The sequence below is a fragment of the Procambarus clarkii genome, chromosome 8, assembly GCF_040958095.1.
Source record: "Procambarus clarkii isolate CNS0578487 chromosome 8, FALCON_Pclarkii_2.0, whole genome shotgun sequence".
NCBI classification, from domain to species: Eukaryota; Metazoa; Arthropoda; class Malacostraca; order Decapoda; family Cambaridae; genus Procambarus; species Procambarus clarkii.
In genome coordinates, this window is record NC_091157.1 from 40,948,806 (window position 1) to 40,973,874 (window position 25,069).

General features: G+C 48.4%; 1 protein-coding gene across 1 annotated transcript in view; it reads right to left on the bottom strand.

Annotated features, from left to right (window-relative positions):
- LOC123759848 (uncharacterized) overlaps positions 1-25,069 on the bottom strand; it is a 210,735-nt gene that overhangs the window by 24,392 nt on the left and 161,274 nt on the right. The window contains exons 5-6 of the mRNA XM_045745106.2: positions 10,553-10,803; positions 6,628-6,784 (exon numbers count right to left, since the gene is read on the bottom strand). Of these exons, the coding sequence (XP_045601062.1) occupies positions 6,628-6,784; positions 10,553-10,803 (408 nt within the window). The remainder of the gene's footprint in view (positions 1-6,627; positions 6,785-10,552; positions 10,804-25,069) is intronic.

The window sequence follows — 25,069 nt, forward strand, 5'->3', positions numbered from 1 at the left end:
TGTTAGTGAGGAGCAGTGTTAGTTTGCACATAGGGTCAAGAGCGTGGAGTCTTATCCCCCCCATGTAAGTGCACACCGATAAAAAAAAAGTTTCGGCTATCAAATAACAATACAGGTGACTATCAGGTGAATTATACAATATTAGGTTATAATCAGGGGAACTATCTAAGGCTGGGGAACTATCAGATAATAGATGAAATCTGAGTGAACTATCAGAATACAAATAAGAACTGTGTAAATTATTAAACTACAATAATATTAATTATAAAATATAAAGTCACTACCAGGTAAACTATAGAGATAATTGACAACTATCAAAGGAAAGGTGACGATCAGGTGAATCATCAGAGGACAGGTAACAATCAGAAAATACTCGCTAGAAAACAATTCATGCCAGTTATCACCGTGCAACTCGTCAGCCAAATGATCATTAGGTTACCTTGCGGTTATCATACTGTTATCTTGTGGATATCGTGCTGTTATCTTGCTGTTACCGTGCAGTTATCTTGCGTTTACCTTGTATTGGGTTCGAGAATAACTGTTCCTGCGGCCCGGTCTCTGACCAGACCTATTGGTTGCTAATCTGGTTAACAAGGCTTGTATGAATCATAGCCAGATTTATACGTTGATTGTATACCGGTCACTACGACACACACCAACACTGGCGGTCACTACGACACACACCAACACTGGTGGTCACTACGACACACACCAACACTGGCAGTCACTACGACACACACCAACACTGGTGGTCACCACGACACACACCAACACTGGCAGTCACTACGACACACACCAACACTGGTGGTCACCACGACACACACCAACACTGGTGGTCACTACGACACACACCAACACTGGTGGTCACCACGACACACACCAACACTGGCGGTTACCACGACATACACCAACACTGGCAGTCACCACGACACACACCAACACTGGTGGTCACCACGACATACACCAACACTGGTGGTCACTACGACACACACCAACACTGGCAGTCACGACGACACACACCAACACTGGCGGTCACTACGACACACACCAACACTGGTGCTCACCACGACACACACCAACACTGGCGGTCACTACGACACACACCAACACTGGCGGTCACTACGACACACACCAACACTGGTGGTCACCACGACACACACCAACACTGGCGGTCACTACGACACACACGAACACTGGCGGTCACAACGACACACACCAACACTGGCGGTCACAACGACACACACCAACACTGGCGGTCACCACGACACACACCAACACTGGCGGTCACAACGACACACACCAACACTGGCGGTCACAACGACACACACCAACACTGGCGGTCACCACGACACACACCAACACTGGCGGTCACCACGACATACACCAACAGACTGGCGGTCACCACGACACACACCAACACTGGCAGTCACCACGACACACACCAACAGACTAGCGGTCACCACGACACACACCAACACTGGCGGTCACCACGACACACACCAACACTGGCGGTCACCACGACACACACACACCAACACTGGCGGTCACCAAGGCACACACCAACAGACTGGCGGTCACGACGACACACACACCAACACTGGCGGTCACCACGACACACACACCAACACTGGCGGTCACTACGACACACACCAACACTGGCGGTCACCACGACACACACCAACACTGGCGGTCACAACGACACACACCAACACTGGCGGTCACTACGACACACACCAACACTGGCGGTCACCACGACACACACCAACACTGGCGGTCACAACGACACACACCAACACTGGCGGTCACTACGACACTCACCAACACTGGCGGTCACTACGACACACACCAACACTGGCGGTCACCACGACACACACCAACACTGGCTGTCACCACGACACACACCAACACTGGCTGTCACCACGACACACACCAACACTGGCGGTCACAACGACACACACCAACACTGGCGGTCACAACGACACACACCAACACTGGCGGTCACTACGACACACACCAATACTGGCAGTCACCACGACACACACACCAACACTGGCGGTCACCACGACACACACACCAACACTGGCGGTCACTACGACACACACGAACACTGGCGGTCACAACGACACACACCAACACTGGCGGTCACCACGACACACACCATCACTGGCTGTCACCACAACACACACCAACACTGGCGGTCACCACGACACACACCAACACTGGCAGTCACCACAACACACACCAACACTGGCGGTCACCACGACACACACCAACACTGGCAGTCACCACAACACACACCAACACTGGCGGTCACCACGACACTCACCAACACTGGCGGTCACCACGACACACACCAACACTGGCGGTCACCACGACACACACCAACACTGGCGGTCACCACGGCACACACCAACAGACTGGCGGTCACGACGACACACACACCAACACTGGCGGTCACCACGACACACACCAACACTGGCGGTCACTACGACACACACCAACACTGGCGGTCACCATGACACATACGAACACTGGCGGTCACAACGACACACACCAACACTGGCGGTCACTACGACACACACCAACACTGGCGGTCACTACGACACACACCAACACTGGCGGTCACTACGACACACACCAACACGGGCGGTCACTACGACACACACCAACACGGGCGGTCACCACGACACACACCAACACTGGCGGTCACAACGACACACACCAACACTGGCGGTCACTACGACACACACTAACACTGGCGGTCACTACGACACACACCAACACTGGCGGTCACTACGACACACACCAACACTGGCGGTCACCACGACACACACCAACACTGGCGGTCACTACGACACACACCAACACTGGCAGTCACCACGACACACACCAACACTGGCGGTCACTACGACACACACCAACACTGGCGGTCACCACGACACACACCAACACTGGCGGTCACTACGACACACACCAACACTGGCGGTCACTACGACACACACCAACACTGGCGGTCACCACGACACACACCAACACTGGCGGTCACCACGACACACACCAACACTGGCTGTCACCACGACACACTCCAACACTGGCGGTCACAACGACACACACCAACACTGGCGGTCACTACGACACACACCAACACTGGCGGTCACCACGACACACACACCAACACTGGCGGTCACCACGACACACACCAGCACTGGCGGTCACCACGACACACACACCAACACTGGCGGTCACCACGACACACACCAACACTGGCTGTCACCACAACACACACCAACACTGGCGGTCACCACGACACACACCAACACTGGCGGTCACCACAACACACACCAACACTGGCTGTCACCACAACACACACCAACACTGGCAGTCACCACGACACACACCAACACTGGCAGTCACCACAACACTCACCAACACTGGCAGTCACCACGACACACACCAACACTGGCGGTCACCACGACACACACCAACACTGGCGGTCACTACGACACACACCAACACTGGCGGTCACTACGACACACACCAACACTGGCGGTCACCACGACACACACCAACACTGGCGGTCACCACGACACACACCAACACTGGCGGTCACCACGACACACACCAACACTGGCGGTCACAACGACACACACCAACACTGGCGGTCACTACGACACACACCAACACTGGCGGTCACTACGACACACACCAACACTGGCGGTCACCACGACACACACACCAACACTGGCGGTCACCATGACATACACCAGCACTGGCGGTCACCACGACACACACACCAACACTGGCGGTCACCACGACACACACCAACACTGGCTGTCACCACAACACACACCAACACTGGCGGTCACCACGACACACACCAACACTGGCGGTCACCACAACACACACCAACACTTGGTGTCACCACAACACACACCAACACTGGCAGTCACCACGACACACACCAACACTGGCAGTCACCACAACACTCACCAACACTGGCGGTCACCACGACACACACCAACACTGGCAGTCACTACGACACACACCAACACTGGCGGTCACGACGACACACACCAACACACCAACACTGGCGGTCACCACGACACACACCAACAGACTGGCGGTCACTACGACTCACACCAACACTGGCGGTCACTACGACTCACACCAACACTGGTTGTCACCACGACACACACACCAGCACTGGCAGTCACCACGACACACACCAGCACTGGCGGTCACCACGACACACACCAACACTGGCGGTCACTAAGACTCACACCAACACTGGCGGTCACCGCTAACACACACCAACACTGGCGGTCACCGCTAACACACACCAACACTGGCGATCACTTCGACATGCACCAACACTGGCGGTCACCGCTAACACACACCAACACTGGCGGTCACCGCTAACACACACCAACACTGGCGGTCACCGCTAACACACACCAACACTGGCGGTCACTACGACACACACCAACACTGGCGGTCACTGCGACACACACCAACACTGGCGGTCACTGCGACACACACCAACACTGGCGGTCACTGCGACACACACCAACACTGGTGGTCACTGCAACACACACCAACACTGGCGGTCACTGCGACACACACCAACACTGGCGGTCACTACGACACACACCAACACTGGCGGTCATCACGACACACACCAACACTGGCGGTCACTGCGACACACACCAACACTGGCGGTCACTGCGACACACACCAACACTGGCAGTCACTACGACACACACCAACACTGGCGGTCACTACGACACACACCAACACTGGCGGTCACTACGACACACACCAACACTGGCGGTCACTGCGACACACACCAACACTGGCGGTCACCACGACACACACCAACACTGGTAGTCACTACGACACACACCAACACTGGCGGTCACCACGACACACACCAGCACTGGCGGTCACCACGACACACACCAACACTGGCGGTCACTAAGACTCACACCAACACTGGCGGTCACTACGACACACACCAACACTGGCGGTCACTACGACATACACCAACACTGGTAGTCACTACGACACACACCAACACTGGCGGTCACCACGACACACACCAGCACTGGCGGTCACCACGACACACACCAACACTGGCGGTCACTACGACACACACCAACACTGGCGGTCACTACGACACACACCAACACTGGCGGTCACCACGACACACACCAACAGACTGGCGGTCACTACGACTCACACCATCACTGGCGGTCACTACGACTCACACCAACACTGGTGGTCACCACGACACACACACCAGCACTGGCAGTCACCACGACACACACCAGCACTGGCGGTCACCACGACACACACCAACACTGGCGGTCACTAAGACTCACACCAACACTGGCGGTCACCGCTAACACACACCAACACTGGCGGTCACCGCTAACACACACCAACACTGGCGATCACTTCGACATGCACCAACACTGGCGGTCACTAAGACTCACACCAACACTGGCGGTCACCGCTAACACACACCAACACTGGCGGTCACCGCTAACACACACCAACACTGGCGGTCGCTACGACACACACCAACACTGGCGGTCACTGCGACACACACCAACACTGGCGGTCACTACGACACACACCAACACTGGCGGTCACTGCGACACACACCAACACTGGCGGTCACTTCGACACACACCAACACTGGCGGTCACTGCGACACACACCAACACTGGCGGTCACTACGACACACACCAACACTGGCGGTCACTACGACACACACCAACACCACTGGCGGTCACTGCGACACACACCAACACTGGCAGTCACTGCGACACACACCAACACTGGCGGTCATCACGACACACCAACACTGGCGGTCACTGCGACACACACCAACACTGGCGGTCACTGCGACACACACCAACACTGGCAGTCACTACGACACACACCAACACTGGCGGTCACTACGACACACACCAACACTGGCGGTCACTGCGACACACACCAACACTGGCGGTCACTGCGACACACACCAACACTGGCGGTCACCACGACACACACCAACACTGGTAGTCACTACGACACACACCAACACTGGCGGTCACCACGACACACACCAGCACTGGCGGTCATAACGACACACACCAACAATGGCGGTCACTAAGACTCACACCAACACTGGCGGTCACTACGACACACACCAACACTGGCGGTCACTACGACACACACCAACACTGGCGGTCACTACGACACACACCAACACTGGCGGTCACTACGACACACACCAACACTGGCGGTCACTACGATACACACCAACACTGGCGATCACTACGACACACACCAACACCACCGGCGGTCACTACGACACACACCAACACCACCGGCGGTCACCACGACACACACCAACTCCATCGGCGGTCACTACGACACACACCAACTCCATCGGCGGTCACTACGACACACACCAACTCCACCGGTGGTCACCACGACACACACCAACACCACCGGCGGTCACCACGACACACACCAACACTGGCAGTCACTACGACACTCACCAACACCACTGGCAGTCACCACGACACACACCAACAGATAGTCAACAATCAGGTAAGAAGCACTGTGACCCACCTGAGGAGAACCAGCCGAACCCTGCAGGCTGGGGATGGTCGGCGTGGATGAAGGTGATGTTGACGCTCCGGGTGTAGACGGAGGAGACCCGCACCCGGCAGCCTAGTGTGAGAGCCCCGCGCTGCAACCATGACTCTCGCACCTCCACCTCCACCTCCTGCCCGAACATTACTCACTTACATAACATATATATATATATATATATATATATATATATATATATATATATATATATATATATATATATATATATATATATATATATATATATATATATATATGTCGTACCTAGTAGCCAGAACGCACTTTTCAGCCTACTATGCAAGGCCCGATTTGCCTAATAAGCCAAGTTTTCCTGAAAATATATATTTTCTCAAATTTTTTTCTTATGAAATGATAAAGCTACTCATTTCATTATGTATGAGGTAAAAAAAAAATTATTGGAGTTAAAATTAACGTAGATATATGACCAAACCTAACCAACCCTACCTAACCTAACCTATCTTTATAGGTTAGGTTAGGTTAGGTAGCCGAAAAAGTTAGGTTAGGTTAGGTAGGTTAGGTCGTCGAAAAACAATTAGTTCATGAAAACTTGGCTTATTAGGCAAATCGGGCCTTGCATAGTAGGCTGAGAAGTGCGTTCTGGCTACTAGGTACGACATATATATATATATATATATATATATATATATATATATATATATATATATATATATATATATATATATATATATATATATATATTATGCGAACAAGCTTGAATGATCCCAAAGCCAATATGCAACTGAAAACTCCACACTCCAGAAGGATTCGAACCCAGACATCTGTGATGCGTAGTTTTCCTGGCTGTCTGGGTTCGAATCCCTCTGGGGTGTGGAGTTTACAGTTTTATATATATTTTATATAATGGCAATTAATACTCATTATAATATAATGGGTATTAATTGGGTATTAAATTTATCAACAAGGGCAGCTTATGTTTCTGAGGTAGGATCGTTGGATCCTATCTCTGCATTGACTCAGGGTCTTGAAGTGGGTAGAATGTAATTATGTGTTTGCTGGTTGTTGATTGCTGGTCTGGACTTCATGATACGTAGTGCCTTGCTGATGTCCAGTCTTCTGCTGTCGTTATACCTGTCGATTATTTCAGTGTTGCTTCTCAAGATGTCTTTAGCGATGATCTGATTATGTGTAGAGATTATATGTTCCCTGATAGAGTCGTTTTGTTTGTGCATTGTTAATCGCCTAGAGAGACACATTGTTTTCTTGTATATATACTGAGATCTTTGGGGCTTAAAACCCCCAAGTGGACATGTAAACCTGGACAGTTAGGCGAGAGAGGATTGACACCCGCCGTTTACCCGCAAGACCAGCCCAAGGCTCCCTTCAGTGCTCTGGCACAGAGAAAGCCTGGCGTAACGGCCGGCTGCGGCTCGGTGCGGCGTGGAGTGAGGCCTGTTAGGCGGACGAAGGCAGGAAGGAAACGGAAATGTTACGGCATGGGGTGTGTGTGCAAACCTGGACTGTTAGGCGATATACGTTTAATGCTGCATAAACGACGTTAGTCTCTCTTAAGGCATTTTGCTCGGTGCCTGGAGAGTTCTTCATAAATAAGTTGACCGTCTTCTTGTTTTTGTAGTTGTGACGATAATCTCTTTCAAGAGAGATTGAGCCTGCTCTTCCCTATATCATTCACGTCATGTTACAAGTACAAGATACTATATTTAAGATACGTCCACCAGTATCGCTAAACGTTTTGCCCAGGAAGCAAAGCGTACCTTGCACCACCCGACACGCCGGCTCCTCCGCCCGCCTTCAACGAGCAAACTACCCATTCTCCGCCTGCCTGCTCCTGATTGGCTGGTGTATCGCCGACCGCACCTGCACCTGCACTCACGCCCCCCCCCCTACCTGAGTCGACGTCTGGGCCAGCACACGCCGTACTCCTCAGAATATCTCTGTGCTCTTAGGAGTTGACATCTCTCTCTGGTAGACAAAGCCCTGGCTGTCGTGTACTAAGGGAGGTGGCAGCTTAAGCCAGTATTCTCAGCACCTGATTATATTATCATTATTGACTTGCACTTCATTTTGTTTTAGAGTAAATTTTACACCTATTAATTATTCATGTTGTTTTGTTTGTTGACTTGTTTTGAATTTTACGTAAGCCAAGGGATTGTCTTTGTTCATATCTTGTTTTCTAGAGTAATTAAAATTTCATTGTTTATACTTTGTGTTTTGTGTCTTCCCATTACCTTACCACAGACAAACAGGCAAGCAGTCTCTTTTTTTTCTGTAAATGTGACAAGGCATTGCCACCTGCCATTGGAGGACTGTCGAACATCAACACTACAACACTTTACCGTCACATAGTAAATTGTTAAGTGTATCTTCTGGTTGGTGTCTGTAGGGATAACGTTCCTATCAATAATATCTTCTTTGCCAAGGCTTATAAAACGGAGGAAAGAGTCCTGAAAAATATTATTGACAGGAATGTTATCCATACACCAACCAGACGATACAATTAACAATTTAATACAAAAACAAGATGGTTGTTTTTGGAGATGGTTTAAAGTCGGTATGCTGTGTTGAGGGGAATGTTTTGAGCGTTAATAAGGTGTGTAAGGAATTAACAGCAAGGGCGGACATAATGAAATCCCTGAGTGGTGTTACAGGTTATTACTTGAATTGTATGTGTTCAAATATATGTATGTTGTTTTAGTTTGGAGATTTCAACAGGGCATTGTGTCATGATCTTTATGTTTGGGACTGCGAGATAATTATACTAAACAAATGAGATACTTGTCAGTTCAGACTCAGTGTTGTCTTCTTTGTTTAATATGAATGGGAGGTAGGCTGGTTCATTCATTCCTATGTTCAATAAACGATCTTTTGCTAGACACTATAAATATTAGGTATAAATGTTCAATCTGAGGCATTAATATTATTTTCTTACAACTCAGTCTATACTATAAGTATTTGAACAAGCCAATCTATAGTTAGGTGAAGAATGAATGAATGGGTAACAAAATGGGATATTGGTAGGGTCTTCTGCAGTTTTATATATGTGACATGAGGGGTATAAGAAGATATATAAATATTAAAAGGGGGTATTAATTAGGGCATTTATCTTTGTAAATACCAATGTGAACATTGTACTATATCCTTCCTATACATGCATATACCTTCTGCAGTTTATTTAATTTTTTCATAGTGGTCGTTAATGATTGGTTCAACATTGGGTGTAAATAAAGTAGATTCTGTATGGTCCCCGCCCCCCCCCCCCCCAAAATAAAAGGCCATTTGTAAATTATTATTTTCAATATGCAACCTTTTAACTAGAAACAATATTTAAAAATGGAATTTAATATTAAATCACTGAAAATGTGACTTAATATGTAAATATAGAAAACGGACTTATCAAAGATGAAAACTTGCTGGCTGATGACGTCATTGAACATTAGGGATAGCTGTACCTGTGCGCGTCGCCAAGGTCACTAAATTTAGGCATGACAAAAGAGTGCTGTTTTATTTTCCAGGGAAAAATAGTAGGAGCCGGAAGGAAGCATTTTAATCCCAATGGAAAAATTGTCTAAACCAAATCGGGTGCAGGTGCGTTTCACGGAAAAAATTGAATGCCAAATCGGGGCAGGCGTATTTCAAGAAAAATTTACTATGCGAAACCGGTGCGTAGGAAAAATAATATAAAAGGAATTTTTGTTCCATTTCACGGAAAAAAAAGTGAGCCAAATCGGGGCTGTCGGGTTTCACAAAATATTTATCATGAAAAATCGGTGCAGTCGGGAAAAACAAAACTGCACTGATTTGTCATATTATATACTACTGCTGCCCACCCTGAGCTGCCAGTCACCCCGCCGCCCTCCCGGAGCGGCCAGTCACCCCGCCCCCTCCCGGAGCGGCCACTCACCGAGACCTGGCTGGTGCGGCCATGGTGGTCCGTCTGGAGGAAGCGCTGCAGGCGGGCGTTGGAGGGCGGGCTGGCCGCGTTGAGGGTCCAAGTGATGTCCGCAGGCGGGTCGGAGTGGCCCACCATGCAGCGGGCGGCCACCACGTCCCCGGGCCGCACCCGCGCCCCATCCACCACGCCCTCACCCTTGCCTGCACCCTCCACCGTGCCCTGGATGCCGCCCCTTACTTCCGGACCCCACAAGGGAACCTCTGCAGTAAAAAGTTCAGTTGGCTTTTAGAAAATATTGTAATGTTGTACCAAGTGTTGTAACATATACATTAATATATATGTGGCACATATTTATATGGTAAATATTATTTATGTGTGGCATATATAAATAATATATACCATTACACACAGATCACACTAACGTGATGCATCAAATGAACAAATCCACAAGGGCCGTGACGAGGATTCGAACCTGCGTCCGGGAGCATCCCAGACACTGCCTTAATCGACTGAGCTACGACAGGGTTAAAAGGGTTTCTTTAGAACTTCGGTTTCAACCCTTTTAACCCTTTTGTAGCTCAGTCGATTAAGGCAGTGTCTGGGATGCTCCCGGACGCAGGTTCAAATCCTCGTCACGGCCCTTGTGGATTTGTTCAATATATACCATATAAATAATATATGGTTTGGGTTAAGTGGATTTTAAAATCTAGTTTTGAACTAACCTGCAAATGTTTGTCATATTTAGTAATTACCTTAATCAATTAATAAGAACATAAGAATGAAGGTAACTGCAGAAGACTTGTTGGCCTAGGCAAGGACCCCTATTTATAACCATCCAATCTCATTCATATATGTATAATCTACGCTTGAAACAATAGAGGGATCTTACTTCTATTATGTTACACGGTAATTGGTTCCACAAGTCAACAATCCTGTTACCGACCCAGTATTTACCCAGGTCTTTCCTAACTCTAAACTTATCCAATTTATAACCATTGCATCATATTTTATCTTGTATTGATACTTTTAATACCCAATTATTATTCCCTTTGTTATGTCCATTCATCCACTTGTACACCTCAATCATGTCACCCCAAATTCTTCGCTTTTCTAGAGAATGTAATTTAAGCTTTGTCAATCTTTCCTCATATGACAGGTTTCTAATTTGCAGGATTAACTTGGTCATTCTACGCTGGACGCGTTCTAGTGAATTTATATCCATTCTATAGTACGGCGACCAAAACTGAACCACATAATCTAAATGGGGCCTAACTAGAGTAAGATATAGCTGAAGAATAACACCAGGTGTCTTATTACTAACGCTTCGATAAATAAATCCCAGTGTCCTATTTGCCATATTTTTGAACATTTATGCATTGATTTTTTGGTTTCAAATTCTTACTAATCATAACTCCCAGATCCCTTTTGCAACCCGACTTCTCAATCTCAACACCATCTAGCTCGTATATTGTAGCTCTATCATCATTACCTAGCCTCAAAACCTTATATTTGTCAGCATTAAACTGCATCTGCCAATCTTTTGATCAGTTCAAAACCGATTCGCTGCTGGCGCCATTGCTGGCTGGCCACACACGGATTTGTTCCCGGAAAAACTGAGCCCCCATCAGCTCAAATCAACGCGGTTTTGTGAGGAAGAATACATCAATACTCTAAGACCCAGACAATATCTTGTTTAGAAGGAAACAATTCCAATTTTGTCTACAATTGATGGAGAAACAACGTTGTTGATTAACTGCGGTCCAGCTGACTGGTATTCTGCGCAACCTAGTATGCAGGTGATCCAAACTGTCGTTCTGCACTCTCGACGTCCATGACCGAATTTTTTTTTTTTTGAGGACCGTATCACTGACCAGGTCACTTAGTCCTTCCCTGAAGGACGAAGCGATACCTCGCGGGCATCGCCAAAAGGGGGCACCTTAAAAGGTGTACTGAGCCTGACAGGGAAAGGTAGACCAAAAAGCTTATTTAGGTGTTAGATATTCCCGATTCCATTTGGGGAAATCATTCTACGACCTCCATTGGAGGAGAATGAATTTCTCCAGGCCTAGGAGTGTCTCAGGCATTAGGTAGGGCAGTGAATCAGTCCTCACTACGCAGAGAGTCATGGGGAAGTCAAAGACAAAGAGGCAATGGATGGACCTTTCAGACGAGGAGGGACAGTGGACCGAGGTGCAGCAGGCACCGAAGAAAACTGCTATCGAGGCTTCACCACGTGCTTCTACCAGCAATAAAGCAGACATAATGGGTCTAGAGAGGATGCACATATACGTATATAGGATATACAAATCATATACACCAGTCACACACCAGCCAGTGTCAGACAATGTACTTCTTTCCACAGCCCAGCCACAGGACAACAGTATTAGACAGGAGATCACACCACCAGTCTCACACCAGACATCGTCAGACTCTGCACATCTTCCAAAATTCAAGATAATGCAGACAGACCACTTTCCTACAGCATATGGAATAGTAACGACAGTGGTAAAGGAAAAACCAGAGCTCAAACTTTCCATCACAGTCAACCTGAAGGGAGAAATAACAATGACACCACGAGACCAACAGACTGCAAATTACTTAGAAAAGGTAAAAGTCCTGCAAGGGAAACCTGTATGCTTGGAAAAGCTGGACCCTTCAGAAAGATGCACATGAGTTGTGCTATTGGGATACCCAGTCGACTTTCACCTGGATCCAGTACTAGAACACAAGCAAATCCTGAATGCAGAAAGATGCCGCACAAAAGTAAACAAAGCGACACGTCAGGTTCCGGTGACCGTCATGGGACCGGCAGGCATGAACAATCAATACAGCCCAATATGCAGCAAAATCAACAACATGTGCAAGAAACATTCAGTCTTGGAAATTGGGGCATACCAACAGAGTCCATACGTCCCGAAACCCCTGCGCTACTTCAGGTGTCAGAAATACGGCCACCATCAATCACGCTGCACCGGACAGGAGAGATGCGGAGTGTGCAGCCAGAGACATCCAATCAAAGACTGTATAGCCAAGCACAAGGCAAACCAGACCACAACAGCCAAATGTCCAAATTGTGGAGGCAAACATCATGCCTGAAGCACAACCTGCTCTACACGGAAAAAAAGGTGAAGACAGCTCAGGCCAGGATACACACACACACATACACACACCAGTACTACATACACTAACACCAACACCAACGTCTGGAACACTCGTGCACAGCCACAACACACGTCCACTCTCACAGAACAAAATTTCCCGAATCTATCAACTCCAAATCAGAAAATACACAAAAATGCTGCAGAAATACAACAAAAGCAAAAAGGCAAAAAGCAATTACTTTTGGAAACAACACAACAAATTTACAGTTTTACCGAGGTCCAGCTGTAAAACATTGTGAAGATCATGGCAGAGACCATTATCAATTGCCTACATATGACGCAGAACGCCTCACAACAACAGACTCAAATCACTTGTGTGATAATGGACAAGATCGTGCAGCAGACCACAGTTACACAAGAAATAGACAGTCTGAGTCAAGGCGAAGCACAAGAGGACGACAAACAACGCGATATGGACATAATGATTACCAACAACAGTCGGGTAGTCAAGACACCAGAACATCAACATTCACAAAAGCAACTGCAAGAAACAGTGACCATGCAAGATCAACAGAATCTTACAACACAAGAGACAGACAACAGCCAATGCAGTCTGATATGCAACAACACCAACAAAGAAGTATTGAACAGCAGAGATGCTCAGGTTCCAACAACACAAGAGGCAGGCATGAACAATCAATACAGCCCAATATGCAGCAAAATCAACAACGAAACGCTGGATGGCAGAGATGCATAGATTCCGACAACACAATAAACTGTCACGAGCAATCAATGCAGTCCGATGTCCAACAATACCAACAGCAAAGCGATGGACCACAGTTATGCACAGATTCCAACAATGCAATGGATGATCATGAGTAATCAGTGCAGTCCGATTTGCAGCGACACGATTTGCGACGTGGAGAATATACATATGGATTCCGAAGAGGAGTTCTACTAGAACAGGCAACACCAACCGAAACCTTCGTCTGGCCTTTACGAACACTGCAGTGTAACATACAAGGTCTCGGAAATAAAAACCACACACTTCAGGAAGCTGCAATCAGTACGAAAGCAGATGTAATTGTTTTAGAAGAAACTCTTTTTTTTCCAGCCACAAAGTCCTTAAGATTAGCTGGATATCAGCACTATATTATTCCGTATGAACAGGGGAGACAAAGAGGATTAATGACCCCTAGTCAGAAACACTATACCCAGAAAGTAAATAGACTCAGTGTCATGTGGGGATGGAGTAGAGGTATTAGCAGTAATGGTTAATATTGAGCTCCTCACAACGCCTACAAGCCTCCCTAGACATAAACTTGAAGCAGAGGCAGTGCTTGCCTTGGTCATGCATGAAAATGTAATTATTGCTGGGGATTTTAATGTTTATCATCAAGAGTTAGGTGCGACTGGGCCAGCCAATACAGATGGGCACTATTTAGCTGCAACTCTGTGAGAAATACCCGAGATTACACTTATCAACACTGGGGATCACACTCACATTCTAGGAGGTTCCCTTAATCTTACATTGATCTCAACAGCACTCAAACATCAGGCGAAGTGGGAGGTAGACCCAGTGATCACCTGTGACCACTATGCTACTGTCACAACACTAAATATAGAACGACCTCCTACACCACCTGCACAACCTAGGTGGAATTAAAAAAATAAACGAATATATACTAAGAGGAACTTGAAAAATGGTGTACAACATACACGCCACCTGAGGATTTGAACATACACGAGACCAATCTGCAGGAAGCCATTGCAGCTGCTGCAAACAAAGCTATTCCAATCATTATCCCAGGAAACACAAAACGAAAGAACTATTGGTTCTATAGTAATGAAATTAAAGAACAAAACCGCTGTCTCAACATCTTCAGAAAACATCTAAAGAGAAACCTCACACCAGAAGGAAAAACTCTGCTAAGAGCAGTGATATCTGAAGCAAGACGAATTTTTAGAGAGGTAAAGGAGGCAAGATGGTTTGAGTGGTGTCACCCCCTCCCCGCTCAGCTCGTTGTCGCCGTGTGGGGGCTTAGTGGGCGGCTGCCGGAGTGTGATGCTCCTTGGGGCGGTCCTCTGTCCTTTTCTAGCCTTGTGCTCCTGCTGCCGTCCTCTCCAATTCTGCTGGGCATCTTTTCCTTTTCCTTCTGTTTCGTTTTTCTCCCCCCTCTTCTCCTATCTGCTTGCCGTTTCCTACCGACCTTTTGCTCGTTCTGGTTCTTCCCTTGGACTTCTTCTATTTTGACGCCCGGGTGCTTGAGGAGGCATACTCATGCACCCGTAGAACTGCAGTACCCGACGTCGAGAGCGAGGGGAACCTTTTATTGTCAATCCCCACTTCGTCACTGAACCCGATCTCGACGGACTGTCGGTTTCTTAAGGTGGCGTTTGTGGGGCGTATACTCGCGACGCACCCCTAGGAGGCCCCGACAAGATCGGCGATAGCTTCTTGTTGGGTGTCCTGCCTCTAATTGTGGCTCCATGGTGGGTGTGGGGGCACATTCGTGAGTGAATTCTTTCTTTCGTCAAGATGATTACCCCTGCTTCGGCTTCTTCTGGTTTACCTTCTCAGGCTCGTGGGGTGGGCGACCAAGCCCCCGAGTCGGTCCGTATTGGAAGACCGGGCTCTGTAGCCTCCGCTGCATTGGGCCCCGACCTTGCTCCTCCTTTGGCCTCTCTGACTCCTTCCTCTGGCTCCCCTCCCTCCTCTGTGGTTGGGTCGAGCCCCAAGCCCCCAGTGGTGACTACCTCGTCCCCTGGCGTGGCTCCTTCTCTAGTTGTAACTACTGCGCCTTTTAACCCCTCTCTCTCTGGGGGTTCTCACCGCCGTCTTCGTCACGGCCGCCCTCGCTCGATTCCTTCCAGTTCTGCTACCTATCAAGCCTTGTTTGGTCCCGCTTCGTGGGCCAAATATTTTGATCTCCTCCCTCTTGATTCTGCGCCTCCTGACGATTTCTCCCTCCATCGACATCTCATTGATTCCGTGGATGCCTCCATTACTTTCAACCCCACTCGTCTCGGTACACGTGTCGTTGCTGCTCCTTCTCAGGATGCTGCTTCCCGCTTGGCTGCCTTATCCTGCCTTGGCGAGACCCCCGTTCGGGTCTCGAAGAACGTTCAGTTGAATGCCAGTGTTGGCACTATTTTGCTCCCGCCCCATGTTGCGACCGGTGTTCGGGACCTACGCGACTGCCACGACGATATTCGACATATCCTCGCTGCCCAGGGCCATTCTATTCTCCAGGTGGACACGTTTACTCGTCCCCCTCGTGGTAGTCGCCGTCAACCCCTCCGGGTTGTGAAGATTACCTTTGATGGTAGGACCCTTCCACCCTCTGTCATTCTTGCTGGTGCCAGGTGCTCTGTCCAGGAGTACATTCCTTCTCCTCGGCTCTGCAACAAGTGCTGGAGGTTTGGGCATGGTGCCCTCCGCTGCTCCGGGACTGTCTCTCTCTGTCCTTTGTGTGGTGGCGAAGGTCACTCTAAGTCGGAGTGCGCTTCTCCCCAGGCTCGTTGCCTCAACTGCGGTGAGGCCCATCCTACCTTCTCCCGTGCGTGTGTCCATTACAAGCTTGAGGCAGCCGTCCTCAACTTGAAGCACCGGGAGCGTTTATCTTTTCCTGAGGCGAGGCGCCAGGTTCGCCGGCTCCCGCCTTATGCTAATATCTCTTATGCTCGCGTGTTGCGCTCTTCCTCTCCTCGTCCTTCCCGCCTTCCTCAGACTCACAACCGTTTCCAGGCCTTGGACCCTGATGCGCCCACTGCCCCCTCCTCTGTCCCTTTGGGTTCTCTCCCGAAGGATCCTCCTCCTGGTCCTCTGTCTGGGGTTCCCCTTCCTTCTACCCGGTCTGTCGTGTCTTCTGTGTCTCCTTCCTCGTCCCCCTCCGATCCTCCTTCCCATCCTCTTCCTCCATCTATCGGCTCTCCCCGCCGCCTGTCGGTGCGGGCGGATGTCCATCGCTCTCCTAACGGCCGTCGTGTGTGCTCTCGTTCGGCTTCTCCTGTTGAGACACTGGAATCTGTTGCCCGGTACGTAGTTGCTGGGACACCGGTCTCTTTAAGTCAGAAGCGTAAGCCTGGCTCCTCTCCTTCCTCTTCCCCGGCGGGTAAGAAGGCTTCGCTTTCTTCCTCAGCTCCTCCTTCTGGCTCTGTTGCTCCTTCCCCTCCCGTTTCAGTGCTTGCGCCCCCTGTTCCTGCTATGGAGGTTTCTTTGGCCCCTGCTTCCCTTTCGGTTGCTGCTCTTGCTGGGGTGCGCTCCTCTCTTTCTACTCCCCCTCTTCCTGCTGCTGTCCTTGACTGCTCCTCTCCGTTGTCTCCTCCTCCTCCTCCTCCTCCTCCTCCTCCTCCTCCTCCTCCTCCTCCGGACCCTGCCCGCCCACCTCTGATCTGTTCTCCCGTTTCCTTCCCTCCGTCTTTGCTCAGTTTACCCATGCCCCCTAACCCTGACTTTGCTGACCCTGATCCCGACCCTGATATTCTTTAACGTGCTCTGTTGGTCTTTCGCCTTTGTTTCTTCCTTGTTCTCTGTTTTTGTCCTTTCTCTTCTCGTCGTTGTCCATTCTTCAATGGAACGTTCGAGGTTATTACGCCAATTTCCTCGAACTCCAACTTCTGGTTTCGCGGTTTTCGCCCCTTTGTGTCTGTCTCCAGGAGCCGATGCTTGGTGCTCGTCCTGGTCGTTTTCGTGGCTATTCCTTTCTCTCCCCCCCACAGCCATTGCTGGGGCTTCTAATTCTTCTGCTCTCTTGATTCGGGCTGATGTTCCCTTTGTTCCTTTACTTTTTCCTTCGCCTCTCCATTGTTCTGCTGCTCGTATCTTTGTGGGGAAATGGTACACAGTTTGTTCCATTTATCTCCCCCCGAGTGTCCCGCTCTCTCTTCCTGATTTGAAACACCTCCTAGACTCCTTGCCGGAGCCTGTGCTCCTGCTGGGTGACTTCAATTGTCGTCATTCTCTTTGGGGTGACGTTCTGACGAATACCCAGGGTCGCCTCCTTGAGCCGTTTCTCCTCTCTTCTTCCCTGTCTCTTCTGAATTCTGGTGAGCCCACTCATTTGGACTCTCGAACTCGCACCCTTTCTTGTCTTGATCTTTCTCTCTGCTCTTCTTCTCTTTACTTAGATTTCACATGGCAGGTTCTTGATGACCTCCATGGAAGTGATCATTTCCCCATCCTTGTTTCCTTTTTCTCTTTTCGCCCTTCCCTCTCTTTCCCTAGGTGGCAGTTTGCTCAGGCGGACTGGACCCTATTTTCCCTCAGTGCTACTCTCTCTGACCTCTCCCTTCTGCCCCTCTCTCGCGCTCTCCTCCTTTTTCATGACACTGTCTTCGACGCTGCCCTCCGCTCTATTCCTCGCTCTTCCTCTCGGGGTCCACGGAAGTGCGTTCCCTGGTGGAATGCGGACTGTGCTCGGGCTGTCCGCTGTAAGCGTGCAGCCTGGAAGAAGCACCGCCGTAGGCAGACGACCGATTCTTTTCTTTTCTTTCGGAAAGCGAGTGCGGTGGCCCGTAGGGCCATCCGTACGGCTAAACGTGAATGTTGGGCATCTTATGTCTCGACAATTACGTCCGAAACCCCTCTGGCCCAGATCTGGAAGCGTATCCGCAAGATAGCGGGTAAGTTCGTTCCCGATGTTTCACCGGTCCTTCACCTCCATGATACTCTTGTGGCGGACCCGTTGCAGGTCGCTTCCGAACTGGGTTCCCACTTTTCTTCTGTTAGCTCTGGTCTTCATCTTCCCCAATCTTTCCTTCTTCGTAAACCTGTCCTTGAGTCTCGTCCTTTAGATTTCTGCACTCATCTTCAGCTTCCCTATAATGATCCCTTCTCTCTCTCTGAACTTCGTTCTGCCCTGGCCCTCTGCGGTTCTACGGCGGCGGGCTCCGATGGTATTCATTATGAGATGCTTCGCCATCTCCCTCCGAGCACGTCTCAGTATTTACTGAGTCTGTATAATCGGATCTGGGAGTCGTCGTCAGTCCCTGAGGACTGGCTCGATGCCGTTGTCCTCCCTGTTCGCAAACCGGGGTCTCTGGGTACTTCCCCTAAGGACTTTCGCCCTATTGCTCTCACAAGTTGTGTCTGCAAACTCTTTGAACGTATGGTTAACGTTCGTCTGATGTGGTTCCTGGAACACCATCACCTCCTCTCCCCTTCTCAATTTGGTTTCCGCAAGTGCCGCAGCACGACAGATGTCCTGGTGAACTTGGAGGTCTATATACGTACTGCTTTTGCTGCGAAGACCTCCGTTGTTGCCGTCCTTTTTGACCTAGAAAAGGCTTACGACACCACTTGGCGTTATCATATCCTATCTCAACTTCATTCTTTTGGCCTTCGTGGTCATCTCCCTCTCTTTCTCCGCAGCTTCCTCTCTCGTCGTTCCTTTCGGGTGCGCCTTGGTACCGCTCTCTCTCCCTCTTTTCAGCAATACGAAGGTGTGCCCCAGGGTAGTGTTCTGAGCACTACTCTTTTTCTGGTTGCCCTCAATGGTCTTCTTTCCTCTCTTCCTTCTGGTGTCTTCTCCGCTCTCTATGTCGATGATCTTACCCTTTGTTGTCAGGGTGATGATTCGCCTCTCCTTCAACGCCGGCTTCAACTTGCGATTGATGCCGTGTCGTCTTGGGCCACAGGTCATGGCTTCAAGTTCTCTACTTCTAAGACTTGTGCCATGACTTTTACGCGGAAACGGGTTGTTCTTCGTCCCTCTTTGTCACTTTATGGTCATCCCCTTGAATACAAAGATTCCGCGAAGCTTTTGGGGTTATTCCTTGACACTCGTTTGTCTTGGTCTCCCCATATCTCTTACCTCCGTGTTGAGTGCTCTAAGTCCCTTACCCTCCTTCGGGTCTTGTCCCATACTTCTTGGGGGGCAGATAGGCGCGCACTCCTTGCTTTACATTCCTCTCTCGTCCTGTCTAAGGTCGATTATGGTTGCCCTGCTTACTCGTCTGCTTCTCCTTCTACTCTTCGCCGTCTTGATGCTTTGCACCATACTGGGTTGCGCCTCAGTTCTGGTGCCTTTCGTTCGACTCCCGTCCTTAGCTTGTATGTTGACACTGGCTTCCTGTCTCTCCAGGACCGCCGTGATCGCTACTGTCTTCGCTATCTTGCGCGGTCCTTGCAACATCCTTCCTCTCGTCTCTGTCGTGCTTTAACTTTTACCCCTCCTGCGGTTCCTGTTCCTCTTCACCACCTCCCTCTTTCTGTCCGGTTATCTCGCCTGCAGGATTCTCTTTCCGTTCGTATTTCTGATGTTTCTCCTCGTGTTGTTCCTTCTTTGCCCCCGTGGAGGGTCCCTCTTCCGCGGTTTTGTACATCCTTGACTCGTATCACTAAAGCTTTTACCCCTCCTACAGTTCTAAAACGCCTTTTCCTCGAGCACTTTTCTTCTCACTCCCGCTCCGTTTCTGTCTTCACCGATGGGTCTAAGTCAGCGGACGGTGTTGGCTACTCTGTTGTTTTTCCTGATCGCACTTATATGTGTCGCTTGCCTCCGGAGACTAGCATCTTTACAGCGGAACTTTATGCTATTCTCTATGCTCTTCGTCTCCTGCTTTCTCGTTGTCAGTCTTCCTTTGTGGTTGTTGTTGACTCTCGTAGTGCCCTCATGGCTCTCGGGTGCTTTAATCCAGTTCATCCGGTAGTTGTCGAGATCCAACATTGGCTGTTTCTCGTTCACAGTAAATTTAAGTCGGTTGAGTTTTGTTGGGTTCCCAGCCATATTGGCGTGTCTTTAAATGAGCGTGCGGATGCTGCCGCTAAGGAAGCTGTCCGCTCTTGTCCCATCTCTCGTAAAGGCATTCCGTATTCCGACTTTTACCCGGTTATCCATTCCTCAGTCCTTACCCGTTGGCAGGCTTCTTGGTTGTCTGTTACTGGTAACAAGCTACGTACTCTTAAATGTTGTGTTTCCTCGTGGCCGTCCTCCTTCCACCGTAACCGGCGGTGGGAAACAGCTCTAGCTAGGTTGCGTATTGGCCATACTCGCTTAACCCATGGTCACTTGATGGAGCGCCGCCCTGCTCCTTATTGTCCTAGTTGCATTGTCCCTCTTACGGTCGTGCATGTCCTTCTTGAATGTCCTGACTTCCAGGACGAGCGTGTGTCTTGCTTTCCGACCGCCCCTCGCGGTCACCTGTCCCTCGATAGAATTCTTGGTGACTCGGATACTTTTGATATCGTTCGCCTTATGCGTTTTTGTTCTCGTATTGGCATCCTTGGTGATATTTAGCGCCCTCTGATTATTTTGCGTATTTGATGGTGCTACATAGCCTTCCCGGTTTGGTGCCTTCTTTTGATAATTACTTACTTACTTGAGTGGTGTCAAACTCTAAATGAACATAGTAGTCTTGGCAAGATGCGGGATCAGATTAAGGTCGCCACCCCGACCACAGGCATGTATTCAACCATTGCAGGAAGCTGAAAGACTGTCCCTTCACCAAACAAGAACTAATCAGAGCCAAAAAAAGGTGGTAAGGACACTGCACCAGGTGCTGATAACATTACATACTCAATGGTCGCACATGCAGGTCCTGCTGGAGAACAAGGGATATTGGACGTTATCAATGCATCTTGGCAGCAAGGCAAACTACCGATCTCTTGGAAGAAAGCAGACATCATTCCAATTCCTTAGCCGAAATAACCTGGCAATTACAGACCCATTTCATTAACATCATGCATTAGTAAAACTGCAGAACGGATGGTCTTAAATAGGCTGCTGTGGAAGACTGGAGACCTGCATGAACACACATTTGGCTTCACTAGAGGAGTAGGTACTGCCAACTGCATAGCAACATTACCAAGAACTGTTAACTCGGGTCCAGCTATAGTGATCTTCCTTGATCTAGAAAAAGTATTTGAACTTGCAAGCCCGCAAGCAATTTTACACACCTTAGTTAAAAAAGGAGTAAAAGGAAATATGCTAGCATGGATTCAAGATTACCTAAGTCACAGGTATGCCAGAGTAAAGTTGCAAGGACAAGTGTCGGACTACCACCTGCACGAGAATGGGACGCCACAAGGAGGAGTCCTCAGTCCTAGTCTTTTTAACATCCTTATGGAAAACCTCTTTACTATGACATTTACAGATGGGGTTAAATTGCTAAGCTATGCTGATGATATAGCATTAGTCATTACAGGTCCTTCACTTCTAAATAAAGCAAAAGAGGCATTAGATAAAGTAACATCTGAATGCAGCATTTTAGGGCTAAAAAATATCTGCACAGAAGTCTAAGGCAATGAGACCAGGTGGCAACACTCCAAAAAAGCACCTATGCATTCAAGACATTAACCTTCAGTGGGTTACACAATATCAATATCTCGGAGTGTGGATAGATTCTAAAATGACATCCAACAAGCAAATTCAATATCTGAAGGAGAAAGCAAAATCACAACTAAATATAATGAGAGCAATCACAGGGCCCCGTCTAGGAGCGGGACACAGAGTGTTAAGAATGTTTTACATACTCGCCGTTCGTTCCCTAGTTGATTATGCAGCGCCTGTCTTACTCACTCTTTTTCCTGGTCAGTGGGCAAACGTTGAGGTTATTCAAAATGATGCAATGCGAATCATAACAGGGGCTCCCAGATGGACTAAAATACTGAACCTAAGAACAGAAACCAAGCTAACATCGATTGAAATAAGTGTAAAAAGAATTGCTGCGTGCATGCTGACCAAGATATTTACTAGACCTAGAATCAGTTCATGTAAAGATATAATCACTGGAGCACTAACTTGGGACATAAGTGCCTCCAATAGCAACAGGTGGACCCATTGTGCGATAAACACCTATATACATTGTGCGATATATACATTCGATATAACTAACACAGTCACTGAGAAGGGTGTCGACGAAATACATGCAGACCTTGTTATGCAAGCCCCTTGGGAATCTCTGCCAGCAGACTTTAAGTTTGGTTCTTTTTTCCTTCAAGAGCCATAGACTAATCCTGATCTGCTATGTAATACTGCACAGATGCATATAGAAGCAAACTTGGCATCGGACAGCTTCACATACTTCACAGATGGATCAGTAGACCAGCAGGGACAAGAAACTGGAGCTGCAGTTAAAGCAGGAAACTGCAGCTACGACATGATCAAAAGAGTTGAAACCAGAAGTTCTACTGAACATACTTGGATCCTGCAGCCTCTCTGAGAGACAAACCAGAGTTTTACACAACTTCCCCATGCACTCGAGCTATGTCAATAGGTGGTTCTATCTCTTTGCCCTTACTTCATTACACACAAAAATCACAATAGCGTGATGTGTCAAACGAGAAATCTCGTGGTGCATCAAATCACAAACAAGGGTTTGTGTCTCGGAGAGGCTGCAGGATCCAAGTAAGTTCAGTAGAACTTCTGGTTTCAACTCTCTTGACCATGTCGTAGCTTAGTCGATTAAGGCAGCGTCTGGGATGCTCTCGGACGTAGGTTCGAATCCTCGTCACGGCCTTTGTGGATTTCTTCAATGCAAAAAGATGTACATTGACCATAACACAGCAGTTGCAACATCAAGATCTGCGGGTTGGTACAAGAATTCAACTAACTACGGACTACTTAGTTTGATGAAAGGGAGCAGTAGAACAACAGAAGTACACTTACATCGCATCAGGCTTGGATTCCCACGTGCATGGGAAATAGGCTTACAGGTTCCGGAAGATGAAAGGAAATGTCAGCACTCTGGAGAAATGCCCGTCAGATCACTGGAACATATCTAACACAGTGCAGAGTTACAAACCCATTAAGATTTCAACTTCGATTCAACAGAGCAGAAGTTGTTGTTAAACACATGGGACAAAATCTTACTGAAGCGACCATACGAGTCATAAATACTCAACTCTGCCTAAGTAAAATAGAAACAAGCAACACTTAGTGGGCCAGCCAGAGGCTTAGGGCCCATGCAGGAATATTTCTGCAAAAAAAGTTAAAACCCCTTTTTGATCGTCTTGAAGCGATAGTCTTTTTCCGTGTTTATTTCCCTCCCGATTTTTGTATCATCGACAAATTTGCAAATATTGCTGCTCAAATCAGAATCTGAATCATTTATATATATTATGAATAATAGATGTCCCAGGACAGCGCCTTGAGGCACTTCACTTACAACATTTTCCCACTCTGACTTAACCCCATTTATACTAACTCTGTTTCCTTTGGTATAGCCACGCCCTAATCCAACTTAATATAGCACCCCTAATACCATGAGCCTCTAACTTTTTAATCAGTCTTTCATGTGACACTGTATTAAAAACTTTGCTAAAGTCAAGGTACACAACATCACAAACCTTACCACTATCAACTGCCTCAACTATGCTAGAATAAAATTATATCAAATTTGTTAAACATGAACGGCCATTTGTAAAACCATGTTGTGAATCATTTTTTAATTTATGTTTTCCAAGATGAAGACGAATGGTATT